Source organism: Cynoglossus semilaevis, chromosome 16 (assembly GCF_000523025.1).
Source record: "Cynoglossus semilaevis isolate Cse_v1.0 chromosome 16, Cse_v1.0, whole genome shotgun sequence".
Classification (NCBI taxonomy): Eukaryota; Metazoa; Chordata; class Actinopteri; order Pleuronectiformes; family Cynoglossidae; genus Cynoglossus; species Cynoglossus semilaevis.
Genome location: NC_024322.1, coordinates 16,865,741 through 16,881,309, shown reverse-complemented (window position 1 = coordinate 16,881,309; position 15,569 = coordinate 16,865,741). Strand labels below are relative to the sequence as shown.

At 42.6% G+C, this 15,569-nt stretch overlaps 2 protein-coding genes and 1 non-coding gene across 3 annotated transcripts in view; all 3 read left to right on the top strand.

Moving 5' to 3' along the window:
* The window catches only part of cavin2a (caveolae associated protein 2a), a gene marked incomplete at its 5' end in the record, with an annotated part of 53,315 nt that extends 45,722 nt beyond the window's left edge, over positions 1–7,593 (top strand). Inside the window, one exon of the mRNA XM_008329062.3 lies at positions 4,315–7,593. Coding sequence (XP_008327284.2) covers positions 4,315–5,175 — 861 coding nt within the window. The remainder of the gene's footprint in view (positions 1–4,314) is intronic.
* A 1,708-nt stretch (positions 7,594–9,301) lies between these two features.
* On the top strand, positions 9,302–9,383 carry trnas-cga (transfer RNA serine (anticodon CGA)). Its single transcript has one exon. It is a non-coding gene; the product is annotated as a tRNA-Ser (tRNA).
* A 375-nt stretch (positions 9,384–9,758) lies between these two features.
* Positions 9,759–13,034, top strand: nabp1a (nucleic acid binding protein 1a). The gene is made up of 6 exons (XM_008329056.3): positions 9,759–10,709; positions 10,897–11,035; positions 11,142–11,213; positions 11,461–11,545; positions 11,721–11,790; positions 12,526–13,034. The coding sequence occupies exons 1-6, from the start codon at positions 10,619–10,621 to the stop codon at positions 12,726–12,728; spliced, it is 660 nt and encodes a 219-aa protein (XP_008327278.1). The 5' UTR covers positions 9,759–10,618; the 3' UTR covers positions 12,729–13,034.
* The last annotated feature ends 2,535 nt before the right edge of the window (positions 13,035–15,569 follow it).

Here is a 15,569-nt window from a genome sequence, read left to right as displayed (position 1 = left end):
TTCATTTCCTATGAAAGAGCACTGCTACAACGTCTGATGAACGGAGTCACCTGATTGGTCATTTTCGCCGACTCATTATTATCACAATAACTGTTCAGCCATAGTTTTTTTCAGTTTATGCCAAGGAAATATTTAAAAACTTTTATAAAAACAATTTGTTGACGAGCTCTGATTGGACGTTCATGAATCCAACACGGTGTTGACGTGTCCGTGTGTGTCGTGTCGGCAGCGTGTGTTCACCTGTCATTACGGTTGTTGGCTGTGGTTGAACGGTGTCGTGTTCCTCGTGTTCGTGACTCGTTGCCTCATGTATTATTAAAAAATGAATAGGTGGCGCTCTCAGACAACACGGTGTGGTGACAGCGAGAGTCGACTGTTCTCCACAGTTTAACGTTGCATTTCCTGCCGTGGTCACACGGTGGGAGGTTGGTAACTGCTCTTGCCTTACTGCGAGAGGGTCACAGACCCCGCCACGCTGTTGTAAAACCAAAGCTCCGACCTCTTGACCTTTCTGCCATTCAGTAGGTCGGAATCCGACCTTTGACCCAGACTTCTAACCACAGTAGGAGGGGACGTGTCATTAGAGGTCATGAAGGTCACCTGGTGTAAAAAAAAAAACCCGCTTTAAATCAGCATGTGAACCAAAGCTGTACTTTTTAAAGATGAAGAGCGATGAAGGTGGACGGTGAGGAGGAGTGGAGTCTGTTGAAGCAGGCTGTTCACGGAGACGGCCTGCAGGGGGACGGTGACGACCGTACTTATGTTCGCTGCTCGTTGTTCAGGTTTGACGAGTCAGCTCTAGTCACGTCTGCAGCTACAGATTACAACCTCAAAGTACTAGCTGTAACCACTTTAATGACACGGATGTGTGACATAATGTTAGAGGGAAACCAGGAGGAGGCTGAACTCAAGTAGATACTGCAAGTACACGTATCAGAGGTGAGTATTACCCAATGGAAAGTATTGGGTTTTGACAAAGACTGAAGTCAATATATATTATAAATGAACAGTTTATAAAATATGGGTGTGTATTGTCAAGAATCTGACGATACGATACGTATCACGACACAGGTGTAACGATACGATATACTGTAATATACTGCGATACTATATATATGTATGTATATATGTCAGGTTCCTAACACTGGAACAGAGGGATCTACATTTGGAATCACTAGAGAAGAAAGAAAATTGGTGGGAATGATGATAAAAAATCAATACAGAGAGATTGATACGGTATCGCGGAACAAAATATTGCGATATTTACGTATATTGATATAATAAAACATAAATATATATTAATAAAAAAACAACACATCTGCTGCTGGTCTCCTGTTCTGCCACAGTATGAAGGAAATATCTGACATCACGTCCAACACGTCTGCTCCCTCCCCAGTTATCGGACCCCACTGTCCGCCCCGTCCTGTCACCAAGGTCGCCATGTGCACAGCAGGAAGCAGAAAACAATGGACATTTGGTCCTGAATGTTCTCATTTTGTGAAGATACGCGTCCGAAAAACAAGATATTTTTTAATGTTCACACACCCAGCTTCTAAACCGGTGGTTCTCAAAGTGAGGGTCTGGCCCCGCTGTGGTGTCACAGAGCAGAGTTTTTATTTCATTGGTTTTGTAGAGATGACTGTTGTTTAAGGTAAAGATCAGTGGAGTTTGAAGCGCTCTAAATACAACAGGGGGCGCTGTAGTAATAATATTCAAATGGTCCACTCTAGAACACAGTCTACTTCCTGTGAAGTAACGATTGACGCCGTCGTCTCTCGGGGATAATGGCTGTTTTTCTGCATCGCCGCCGTCCACGTTCCAGCAGCCGTGTTTGCGCAGTACACACCTGAACACCTTATTGTTTGTGTAATTACACAAAGCAATAACTAGTTTCAGACCCAGTCAACGGGCCGTGTTTTCCTCCGGGGAGGCAGGACTTGAGTCTGCTCCGACTTGTCTCCCTCTGTGTTCAGTCCTGATTTGGCCTGAAGTCAGTGACGAGGGATTACTCCGTCAGAAGTTAAATCTGTCTTCAGTTGTTGGTTCAAGACCCTGTGTTTTTTTTTTTCATGTATTAAAGTTCATACTGTATTTATCAGCGCACGTCCACCTCGGAGACCCCGACCCCACTGTTGGGTGGTGTCATGTGTGAAGGGAGGTCTAAAGATAACAAGGATATTTCCTCTGTTTTTTCCTCATGAACTCCAGGGAGAACAGCAGTGTTAGGACTGATGTTGCGTAACATGTCTGGTTGGGTTGTACCGTAAAACGAGTCAGTGCACTGACACGACGCGGGTGGGCGGGGTCTGCGGTGTCAGGTATGTAAAAATGCGAGGTATGTACTGTAGTACGGGTAAGTTAAACGGAGTTAAACGCAGAGGAACCCTCCAAAGTCCTTTAAAAAAAGGGAGCGCTTTGAGTCCAGAAAATACGGTAATCATCAGAGTACCCAAACTACAGTTGGGGTTGGAGGCCTTGTCGTTGGTCCACAGGTGTTTGATGGTCCACTCACCGTGGAAAAATCAATGGTCCGTGTGCAGCGACGTGAAGTGTTCCGCTCTGAAGCAGCGCTGCTTTCACACACGTGCATCGATTTCCACTGAACTGCTGAGTTTGTCTTTTTAACACAGGACACACAAAGAGACGATGTAAACAAAGGGAAGAGGGAGGATATTATTACCCCCACCAACAGAAACATGAGACTGCCTGACCCCCCCTACCCTCCCCCCCGCCGGCACTGGGTCAAACAGGCTCACCTTGTCACAGTTACATGGTGTTTCTTCCAAACCAGTGTGAAGTGAGAACCTCAACAGGATCTCCTCAGTCGTCGGAACCAGTCCCTCAACCCTGACTCCACCGTAGGACGGGGACTCCTGCTTCCAGAAGATCATGGTTGGAGGTGGACGTAGTCTCAAATAAGCTGCGATAATAAAAGAAAAGATCGTTAACAGTAAGATGGGTTGAGATAAGATACAGTCGGATAAGATGAGATTTGATTTTATTGATACAACGTCAAAAAAAGGAGATTTGATTTTATTGATACAACGTCAGAGTCGACACACGAGAAAAAGAAACAAAGACTGATACACTGTTTAAAAGAAAAAATAACAAACCTTGATGTTTAGCGCCTCCTCTGGGGGGCAGCAGAGCACATTAGGGGAGGCAAGAAATGTAGAAAAATGCCCAAGTTTCAGTTTGGTCTTTAATGGAGCGCTGTTGAACATCCAATCCTAATCATTTTCGCGAGCTCATGCTTTATGTTTATGTTAGGGCGTGTTTGGAATCTGAATGTCATTAAACTGGTGTCTGTTCAACGGTTCTATTCACTAATTATTTATCACTTTCTGTTCCGTTTACGACTCTTTTCTCTAAACCAGTTTTACCAGTCAGTTAGATGTAAGGAAGTTATCAGTAAAATGATCAGTGTAAAAAGGACTATTATTGACCGTAACACCTTCAAATATTCTGTGTTTATTCTGTCGTTTGATAGTTAACCATTTTATTAACCAGTTGATCTCCTGGTAAAGCCCGACGTCCAGATACATATTTGTACTGTTTTCTGTCCTCGTGGCACAGGTCAGTGTTTCAGATGCGACCACGTGAACTTGACTTTGCTCATGTAGCTAATACACAAAGACGTCTTTCATCAGCACTGGTTTGTCTTTGTGATCAGTCTCTTTAGTACCAAAGACGATGGACGAGACAGGCAGGACTCTGCTCGATCGTCTGGTTAGTCCAGTCCTGAAGCATGTGCTAATGACAACCAAAGAAAATAAGCCGATTGCACTGAACAACTAAAGGCGTTTTAAGCTCTCTGAAATGCAGTAGTACTTCATGTCTTCACTCATCAGAGCGCGGTTTGAATATATACCCTGTCAAAAACACAAAAGTCTCTGATTCTCTGAGCAAAATGTTGAATCATCAGCCACAGAGTCTGTGGTGAAAGAGTCGAAGCAAAAAGAGAAAATTAAGAATGTGTGACTCCTGAAGAGAAACAGGTGAAATTCTTCACATCCCGAGTCCTGAGCAGACGCCGTGGGCCAACGTGTTGAAATGTATTAAAGACAGACGTCCATTTGTAACAGCAGGACGGCCAGAAGTACAAACAAACATCGGAGGAATGTGTGAGCACGTATGTTTAAGGCAACCCGACGAAGAATTCCTCAGAAGGCGTCTAGAAATCTTCTCACGTGTAGAGTAGAAATCCTGAGCTGGAACGCGTCTGTAAACTGTGTTTACATTTTTGAGCAAAAATGTGCCGTTCATGAAATCACCACCCATTTAACCAATTTGTTACTTCTTCATGTTTCACAGGAGGACAACGAGATCCCCACCAGTGTGATGGTAAAGGACTCTCTGAAGACTCCCCAACCAAGCCAGTACGATGCAGAGTCCACCCACCCCACTCCGTCCATCGCCGGCTCCGTTGATGGCCGCGGCAACGAGGAAGGCCTCCAGACCATTAGCCTGTCCTCGGATGACGATGATGATGTCACTCTTCACCAGGAGGAATCTCTGGCAGGTGACGATGAAATGGCCGCAGGCAGCAGTCGCACGTTCGAGAGAAGAGCTGACAAATTCAAGCGCAACAGCCTGAAGAAGGTTGACAGCCTGAAGAAAGCCTTTTCACGCCAGAGCATCGAGAAGAAGATGACCCAGATCGGCACCAAGATCGTTCCTCCAGAGAAACGCGACAAAATCAAGAAGAGCCTCACTCCCAACAACCCCAAGAGCCCGACTTCCAAGTCCTCCTCGTTCAAGGTCTCTCCCATGACCTTCAACGTAAAGAAGGTTCGAGATGGAGAGGTGTCCACGGAGGTTTCACCTGTGGAAGGAGCCCATGTGGAAATTCCTCCACTAGGAGGCCTGGATGTCGAGGTTCCCACGGCAGAGGTTCACGTCGATGACGGTGTTGTGGAGAAGATCCAGGAGGCGCTCTGTCCTTCCACCCCAGATAGCCTTAAAGCCGAGCCGGCGGTCAATGGAAACGCATCGGCCATTGAGTGTGACATCACCGATGATCATTCTGCTGGCCTGGCAGTGCCAGAACAGGATGAAGACATCGGAGAGGAAGAGGAAGATGAGGAAGTAGACGAGAAGCAAAAAACCCCAGTGGAGACAGCGGCCGACACCCAGATTACCACGGCAACGACCACTGTTGAGGAAGTCCATTAATCTAGATTGAAATTCTTTCAGCATCCGTTTTAATTTTTTTTTTTTTTTTTTTTTGGCTCAAGTTTTGAAATCCACTACTAATCCAGCATCTACTCTCCCAGCACCCCCTCCCAGATCATCTCAACACATCCGATGTCCAACCTATGGTACCGTTGCCTGATTTCTTAACATACTCCTTGCAACTTTACCAAAATAGGTCTGTGGTTGAGTCCTAAAAACTGATCCGACTGGTTCCACTCCTAACCCAGTGGTTCAAACTGTGGCCTGATACAAGTCTTTATCGTCACCAGCAAGAAGAATAACCCTGAGGGTTCTCAAACAGTGGTTCTCAAACTTTTCACCGCCTGTGACCACTGTCGGTCCCAGTACCACCAGTTTGACCAACATTGAAATACAGCAGCACCGACCTACACTGTTCAGATAAGACCAGTGTAAGAAGAAGAGTATTTATTCCTAATGAGATTATCAGACTATTGGCCAAAGACACGGTGCACAATGAAGTTCTACTACGACTAGTACTTCAGTTCAACCCTGAAACACATACACGGAAGAATATATAACAGATGTTTCTAGCAGCTAGGTGACTCATCCAGTCCAGAAAGGAATCCGATTCCTCACATACCACTAGGGGGAGCCCAAGTACCACAAATGCTACCTGTATCAAAACCGTTTCTACCATTGCATTTAATTTTTTTTTAACCGCATCAAGGTTTTCAAAAGAAATTAGTCCAAGTTCTGCAGAAAACTTCTGACCAGCTGGCGCGGAGCGTGGACTGCGTAACGCTTGGATCTGAAACCCGGTGAAATACGACCCAGTTTTTTGAACGGCGCCTGTTCTGTGTTGGCTCTGCGGCAGCAGTGCCGCGCCGGACAATGGAAGAACTCATCCTTAACGCTCTAGCTGCGTTGTCCAAGGAGAGTAATGTTGCGTCAGTGGACCATAACTCATTCCCCTCGACCGGTGCACATCTCCAAGGTGGTGGGCCAACTATCTGCCCCCTGCTGTGTCTTTCTGTGATGGCTCTTCATCTCTGACAGTCTCTTTGTTCTTATACTGAAAAATACGAAATATCCATCACAGTGTTGCTGCCCACGGCCCACTGAGGCAGCGTGTTGCCAGGTTGACCACAGCTGAAATGGTCACTTTGTCTGTTTTCTCTAATTGCGTGCCGGGGCGTTTTTTTGTAGTGACCTTTAAATTTGTTTACGGAAGTCTTTGTACCTGTGCTTAAAGAAAAACAAAACAAAAGAGACAAATGTGCTGAAGTGGCCTGTAGGGGCGCCATCACGTCGCCTGTCCTTCTTTGTCAAATTTTATGTTAAATTTTAGATTTTAGTAAGAAAACTTCTAACCCTACCGTTGGTAACCTACTAGTTCACCCTGAGATGAGAGTGATTTGTTGTCACGGCTAATAATTAACTGTAACTCACCTTAAAGTAGAAAAATAAATATTTTTATCAGAAAAAAAAATTTATCACTTGTGTTTATTTGAAAGTTAAAAGAAATATATATATACATACATATATTTGAGTTTCACTGATGAAGGACACTTGAGTAAAGAGACTGGTGTTAGTGATACAGTTATTGACTCCCGCACAGGAATTTAGTGATTTTCTATGCTACAGGCTAACTAATCTCTACGTATTTACAGCTTAAACACTGCAAAATATTCATTTGATCTGCTCTCAGTACCTGACCTTGAAATGTACACGTGAGTATTTGGAGTTAGTTTGAAAACTTCATCGTTCACTTGCATAACTTGCATGAGGGAGGGTTTGAATCTCACACATGTTCACGCACACACATACTCCTCATGCACATGTACCTGGCACAGGCTGGTATGTTTACTCTCTCTCTCTCTCTCTCTCTCTCTCGCTCGCTCGCTCTGATGGATTAAGTTCCTGTGTTTACTGCAGATAAGTAATGGTAAAGCATGTGTGACTGCTCTTTTTCCCAGAATTTCTTGCAGCTATTCTGAGGTCAGATTACAAAAAATGTGTGTTGGGTTTTTTTTTTTTTTTCAATCTTTCTGTTTTAAAACAAAAATAACTCCAAAGTGACCTTCCTCTTGTTGCACGTCATTAGCTGCAGGTAGTGGTTTCTAATCCCATACACCCTGGAAATATAATTTAGTGAATGATACCAGTAGGGGTCAGTGATCCAGGCAGGAGTGAGAGTGAGGTCACAGAAGTGCACGACAGCATTCCAGCCAATGACGGATGGCCACTGCTCGGTCTATTTTTCATCCTCTTGGCCCTCCTTGCTGCGATGCTGCAGCGAGAAGGAGATGCTCCGAGAGGCCACAGGTGCTGGGCCTGTGCACGGGCTCCCGGGTGTCGACCCACCGTTGGAGCTTTGGCCAAAAGAACTTCTGTTTGACTGCAGGGAGATGTGTGAAGTCGATTAAAGCCTGCGAAGTGTATTATGTTGTAGAGAGTAAGGAACAGCGACATTAGGAAATTTACATACTGTGTTTGTGCAAATGTTTTAGGCAGAAAAAAAAACCACAACATCATTTTCAACAACTGTGAACTTGTCAACGACATTGACCCATTTTGTATATTATATATATATATATAATATATTCATGTTCATATTCAAATGTGGAATGTGGATTTGAATACTGCTCCTATTCTTTGGACTGTAATAACCCAGTATTGTAGGAAGCTGCATCGACCAGCCCTCAGTCAATGACCCACATTATTCCTTTAAAAAAAAAAAACTTCTATTTTTATGTTGTTGAAAATGAGACCTTCTTTTTGCTCTAACTACTTGGGGTACAGCAGCCGTACACACCTGCCCAGCACTTTTTCACATTTCTGTAAATCCAAACACGTACCATTACTTAAGCTGTGGTGGTTGAGAGACCATGTTGTTGTTATGTTTTAATTCTGAAAAATGGATTTCCAGTCGAAGACTGTTGGTGGGTCTGAGCACAGGTTTAGAAGGTCACACCAGAATGTGTGTTTTTCTGCCATGCTGCGCTGAGGCTTCAACTGAATCAAATGTCCTCCTGACACTGTAAAACGGATTCAAAGAAACCATAACCAGGCAGGAAGAATCAGTGTCACCACTAATAAACCACCACCAGCAGCAGCAGCAGCAGCAGCACAACGTTTGGCCTCTAACAGTTTGAAACTCATTGCTTGACGTCTTGTCTCCTCACTGGACATATGTGTACTTTTGATGAAAACGGTGACATGTTTTAAAAAAACAAAAGCAATACTGTATGTAGGCTTTAGGAAAATACTGAATGATACTGAGTTGTTAAGGTGGATTTGCCAGTATGTACTGCAAGAAAACAATAAACTGACATTAACTTTGAACTCGGTGTGTTCCTTGTGTATTTACTAAGATTAATGTAAATTTAAATGTACGCAGCCCTGAAGGTGACACTCAGCATGAAACAATCTTGGAAAAACACAAAAGTGTTTTTACAAAGTACAAAAATCGATCAACAAAACTGCAGACTTCATCTTTAAAAGTTTGATATATAAGATTTTAAGTTTGACTATAGAGTGGGTCCAAAAAAATGTAATAAACGTCCCGTACCGTTACATCGGTACACATGTGTGTCAAGGGGGACCATGTTACGCAATTGTGACGGGACCCAGTATGTGTGTCAAGGGGGCCCATGTTACGCAATTGTGACGGGACCCAACCACTGCTCGCTGAGTTACTAACTACATACATCAATTAGCAGTTAACACGGCGAACCTCGTACGGTGGATGGAAACAACGGCCCAGTCCCAGGCGAGTTCGAGTGCCAGGCAAATAATGAGACACTGGGCGAGGCTTCATCGAGCCCACGTCAATGCGCTTGTTCCTACACGAAAGGCAGGACAACACAACTAAAACTTAAAGACTAAGAGAATAAGAGAAAAGGCCTCCATAGGTACGCTCTACTTCCATGGTTGACGCCTTCCTTTTTAAAGTGGTGTTTGTCTCCCTCTTGTGATCGAATCTTGTAACAACATCTTATTCTCTTGTATGTGGTAACCAGGGTCACTTTTTTTTTGGTTGTGTCCCATAAAAATTACCAAACTGTACAAACATATAACTAAATAAAAATCTGTGTATCGGTATTAATGTTTATATACGTGTTTTTAGACGTGCACCGTGCGTGTCACGGTGGCCGAGAGGTTAAGGCGTTGGACTCGAAATCCAATGGGGTTTCCCCGCACAGGTTCGAATCCTGTCCGTGACGAAAACTTTTGAATTCTAAATCACAGTCTTTTGACTTATTACATTTTGAACGTATTTCAAATCGACTACAGCTTTAGTTAAAATGGTTTTAACTATTTTATTCCAGACTAATTTTCCAGACAGATTCGGTGGACGTTGGAAGAAACCAAAGGGGTTTTTTTTGTTTGTTTGTTTTATACTAAAAGGTACGTCAGTTTTGTTCGTAGCCATACAAACACACACTGTTTGTGTGTATAATTTTTGATGAGTCTTTGACTGTTTTTTTATCGTACGATGCGGCGGTTTCACAGCAAGAAAACACATCTAACATGTGTCTCCCCTTTCTAAAGAAGGACAATGGAACCGGCCGTGTTATATAAATATGACCGGCAGCTCTGTCTTACGTAGATTTTGGGGCATTGTGGAAGAAGGGAAACCTGTGCAACATCTGGCACATGGGTTTTTTTGGCTGCGTTTTTGAGTTTTACAATAACTTTGCAATGGGCAGCTAAACTATTTAACACATGACTCGTCGTACGACCAAATAGCTAGTGAAGTCATTGTTGTAGACAAAACAGACCACATACACTTGGCGAGTGTGGGCGACAAAAAGCTAACAATTGACTTCCCGTGTAGTGATACATGCGATCGGTGGCTTTGGCAGTGATTATTTTCAACGAGCTTCTGAATCCTTGAAGCGGTGATTAGTGTTTTTTTAATCGTATAATGTGTCAGAGCATTAGACAAAAGCACTGGGGATACGTGAACTTCGTGAAACGCTCTTTGTTGTGACATACCACTCTGGTTATAGCCAGCAAACTGTCTCATATTTAGGGTTTTGGTCCATTTAGTGCGGTGGGTAACATTTGTCGTCAAGTGACGGTCACATAGACGAAGTCGTGGAAGGAAAATGTCTAGAGGATCTGAAAGAAAAGGGGAGGTAGCAAACAGCGAGCTTCGCTAGCATTTAGCCTCCTGTACAGCACGATTAGTGTCCTGGGGATATAAGTTTACTTCAAACACTAAATTTTCTCCCCCTCCTAGACGTTGTTCAACTGACAGTGGTGGGTATAATATCCGTGGATATTATATTTTACACAAATTAAGATATAAAACGTACTCGGTTCTTATTTTGGTAGCGCGCTACTTGAATAGCTTGGCTAGAGCTAACCTAGCCGCGGATGACAAAGTGAGGGCAGTCGGCGCTGACTGCTGGAAGTTCGAGTGACGATTAGTGATCTTTCTTTCATTTTCACCATGGCAACCCCGGTAACTGAGGCATTTTTGATAAAAGATGTTAAACCTGGGTTGAAAAATTTGAATATCGTTTTCATCGTTTTGGAAATAGGTGAGTATTTAGTCTCCAGCGCTTTTTTTTTTACCCTTTATGGTAACTTGGCTCTCTTTCTTAAAGGAGCCGCAGATAATAAATGTGCAGACATTGTTCAGACAGTCGTAATTTTTATTGATTTTTTTTATGTACTCACAATGGTTGTCACACGCACGTATCTAACGCAAGTTCGTTTTTGTCTCAGGCCGAGTTACTAAAACGAAAGACGGCCATGAGGTGCGCTCGTGTAAAGTTGCAGATAAGAGCGGGAGCATCGCCATTTCTGTTTGGGACGAACCCGGCAGTCTCATCCAACCAGGGGACATCATCAAGCTGACCAGAGGGTACAGCGTCCACAAACACTTACTCACACACACACTGTACTTATTGTAGAGCAACACTTATTAGCGTTACATTACTGCCTTCATTAGTTGTGGTTCATTCTGTCAGGTATGCGTCGATGTGGAAAGGCTGTTTAACCCTATACACTGGAAGAGGAGGAGACATACAGAAGATTGGAGAGTGAGTAGTCCTGCTGGGTCGTTTTTATACAGTGGTTCTTAAACTGAGGGTCATGTGCTGATGATGGTACCTGAGCTGTCTCTATATATAAAAGTTAGAATTTATACCAACCTTTACCTGAGCTGTCTCTATGTAGTTATCATTATTCTTCTATTTATAAAAGTTAGAATTTATACCAACCTTCAAGCCTGTGAACAAGCCCAGGCTAATGTCAAATGTATAACTGATTTTTTTTTTCTCTCTTCAGGTTCTGCATGGTATACTCTGAAGTCCCCAACTTCAGTGAGCCCAACCAAGAGCTGCTAACACAAGGAAACCAGCAGAACAAATCGGTGGGTCACCATGGACAGTCATTCCAGCGTTAAACAAAGCAGAGCCAAAAAAAAAAAAAAAAACACACATCTGTATGATCTTGTTGATTGTTAATGTCGTGATGCCTTCATGGACTCACAGACAGACACAGTTACCTCTCTCTGTCTCTCTTCTTCTCCACCACCACCACCTCAGGGTAAACCGGACCAGAATCAGAGAGGCAACTCGCCACCCAATCAAAATTCAGGTACACCTGCACCACCAGGTCAGTGTGTTGTTTTATTTATTTTTTTGTATGTAATTTTGATACTTCTCTTATATGCAATTGGTGCAACCCTGTGTTGAAATCAAACATTTGAAAGGGAGGAAATAACAAAATAGAAAAAATTGGAATTTTGGAATGCCATATTCTGAAAAAACATATTTCCAATACTGACATAAAAGTGAAAGCTGACGAATATCCTATTAAGGTACTTTCAAAACTAAATAGTGCTGAATAAGTAGATCAGGATCTACCAGTAGATCATATATCATGAATAATTACAATAAAAAAATAATTATATATAATAATTAAATCATTGTGCTATAATTACACAATTAATCAGTGAGCCCAACATAAGGTGTATATATAAAGTATTGTAATTATATATAATTAAATAATTGTGCCATAGTAACACAATTAATCAGTGAGCCAACATAAGGTGTATATATAAAGTATTTTCAGTTCATCAGAGTAAACATTTAATTTTTCAATTGTTCATTTTAATACTAGCTCCCGTGCCAAAAAAGTGTGGACACCCCTGCTGTAGACATTAGTCGTACCCATAATAACAAATACATCTAATACTCAAATGTACATGTAGTATATGTAATCCAATAAAACATTAATTTACTTATTTTTAATCATTTTTAATAATGAATCCATCTCAGTATTATACCTTTTTTGAAGATATCTGAAAGAAAATATCTGACGACTGACTTGTTGACCCTTGACCCACAGGTAATGGTTCCACCCTTCCTTTTTCCAATAACAACCCGGCGCCAGGTGGACCCCGGGATTCTACGTATGGAAGCGCCGGGCGACCCAACGGTCGGGCCCCCGGTAACGGAGCCCCCCCTGTGTCTGTAACGGGACCACCCACAGCCGCAAAGTCCTCTGTTACCATTAGCAACGGCCGGGACCCCCGCCGTGCCAAAAGATGAAATCAGGTGGTGGGTGGTGATGGGATGAGAAATGAGTTTGTTCTGATTTGCCTACCTGCCCTATGAACTTCTGAGCCTTACAGTTGACGGCCGACAGTGGCTTTCACCACAATAAATCTGAACTAGGAGCCTCATTGTTTTCAAGCCAACGTGGTCTAATGTGGCGTTTGAATAGGTAGTGTGACCAGTCACAAGCAGCACATGGTGATGGTGTCGTACCAGAGGATGCACCAGTGGGGCTTGTGCAGTCAAATCATGACATCACTGCAGAATGACAGTCGTGTGTTGAAGTGTTGAACCCACCAACCCCCCCCCCCCCCCCCCCCACACCCCCCCCCACGACCACAACCCCACCCCCCCTTGTCCCAACGATACACCCTACTTGAACACTTGATGCACTTTCTTTGCTTAATTTATGACTGAGAAAACGTTGCTGTCATTTAAACTGAGTTTCTGCTTTTTTTTTTTTTTTTTTTAAGAAGTAGAAAAGGCCTTAAAAGTGTAAGGATGAGTTCGTGGACTGAAATCAAGAGCAGAATTCTTCAGTCTTTCCTCCCAAAGACAAACTTGTGTCTTCAGTGACTTTGAAAGAAAAGCTGTAATGTTTGATTTTTTTTTTTTTTTTTTTTAACTATGTTCTCAGCCCGACTTCATCTTATTAATGCCATCAAGTGTTCCATCGTGAAGGTGGGACCACTCCTGTTAATGGCAGAAAGGCCCACCAGATTAACCCAGCAGTGACTTTATCATTACTACCACATCACGGTTTCAGGAAGCAGAGTTCCATACATCAGTGTGACAGGAAGTAACTGCAGATCTGTCACCTGTTTTTGCGTTGGTCTGAAATGACTCTTCTCCAAATGGTTTTCAGTTGTTCTACTGACCACACTGTCGCAGAAGTGTGTTTCTTTCTGCACATCTTCTGAGTGAATGTCTCCGATGTCAGAGCGGACGTGTTTCGCACACGGTGATCAATAATTATCAATGCCAGAAAAAGCCCTGCCCTGTCCTTCAGCCCATTTATATATCGCTAATAAACCTGTCTTGTTTGTAACTACGTTCTGAAGCTGCTGGTTTGTGTTTGTAAGAAAACGGTCGCTCTAAAGCTGAGGACACAGGTTTTGTGTTTTTGTTTTTTGTTTTACCCACAATTCCCAGTTGAGTCTGCAGTGGTCCTTTCTTCTTGTGGACAGTTATGGTTACATATAGTTATACCCTTCTCCCCCTTACACACCCTTCACTCCTTCAAAGTTTCAAAAGTTCCAAAGTTTCCCACAAGCATCAGCACAACCATCGATCCACCCCAGGTCCATTAATGCTGTTTGACAGCAGCACCGATGACGTTTCCTTTAGCTCCATCTAGTGCTCACACAGATGAAGTACATGTTCACCAATATACACGTACCTCAACGTAATGACATAACGATCTTATAACTTGAGTTTAGGTGTTTCTCAAACGTGGGCCCGTCCAACTGGACACGCTGATATACTCGCCGGAAGTGAACAAAGACAATGACCTTCAGTAGGTATTCGTCTCTGCAGCTTTTCATAGCCACCTGCTGAGCCTGTTCCGTTGAAAACCAATGCATTTCACAAAACGTCAACCCGTTTGTCCACATCCTGTGTTACAGCAGGCTGCTGGACGTCATGACCTGAGGATGTTGCGTCTTCTGGTCACACCTGACGCACTCGTATTCTTTCTCCTTCACTTTCGTCAGTGGAAATATTAATTGGAAAACCCAAGTTGAAATCAGTGCACAGAAACGTGAAATACCCAGAAAGACCTGTGGGGGGCGGGCCCACACCATGTGCCGTTGTCACGCGCTCTTCATACAGTTTCCCCACCAACGGTCATGGCCGCACATTGTTGATACTATATGTTGACTTCCGTCTGTTACACCTTTGCAACATGTGACGGTAAACATTGCGATACATGGGACGTGTGGCAGGAAACGAGATGCCCATCACTCGAGTGTCAACACTGATGTGTGTCATGAGACGTGGGAACTTCCCCTCAGCAGCAGCAGCAGTCGATGACCATTGGTAAATCTGCTTCCACAGAGTATACTTCAGATCGAGATATATTTTTCAATTTTTATTTTTTCAAACCCGTTGTTTACTTTCAACCATATATATGACGAATTTTATTTTACCAACCAAATATGGTTACATTGTGTATTTTATTATCTATTTTATCAACAACCTACAGGATCAATATTAGCCCAACACTCCCATCATAACCATTCATTTAAAACTAAATATATTGTGGTTTCTCTTTCGTTAGTTCCCACAGTGTGACAGCAGCATCTCATGACCGTGGGTCAGTTGTCACATCAATGCAGCCCACAATGATTTGTAGGTGTGACTGTGGTTCATCAAAACGCAACCAACCAAGCTAACAAAACCAAAACAAAACACACTGACAACAAACTCTGTCATACAACTGAAATCTTCAATAACAACTCCATTTAATAAAAAAAATTTAAAAAGCTACTGAATATGTGAAATCTGGAAAGATATAGAAAAAAAGGGTGTGTGTTAATTTGTGTTTTTTTAAAGGGTCATGCCATAAGTCTATATAATTCAAATTCTACAAAATAATGTTTGATTTATGTATATATTTATCTATATATGTATATTTTATCTATATATGTGTTGTAGACAATACATGTATATATGTGTTTACACTGTATTTGTTCGCAGTGGTGATTAAGGAATGTATGTATATATATGTGTGTATATATATGTATATATGTGTGTATATATATGTATATATGTGTGTATATATATGTATATATGTGTATGTGTGTATATATGTATATATGTGTATTTATGTATATA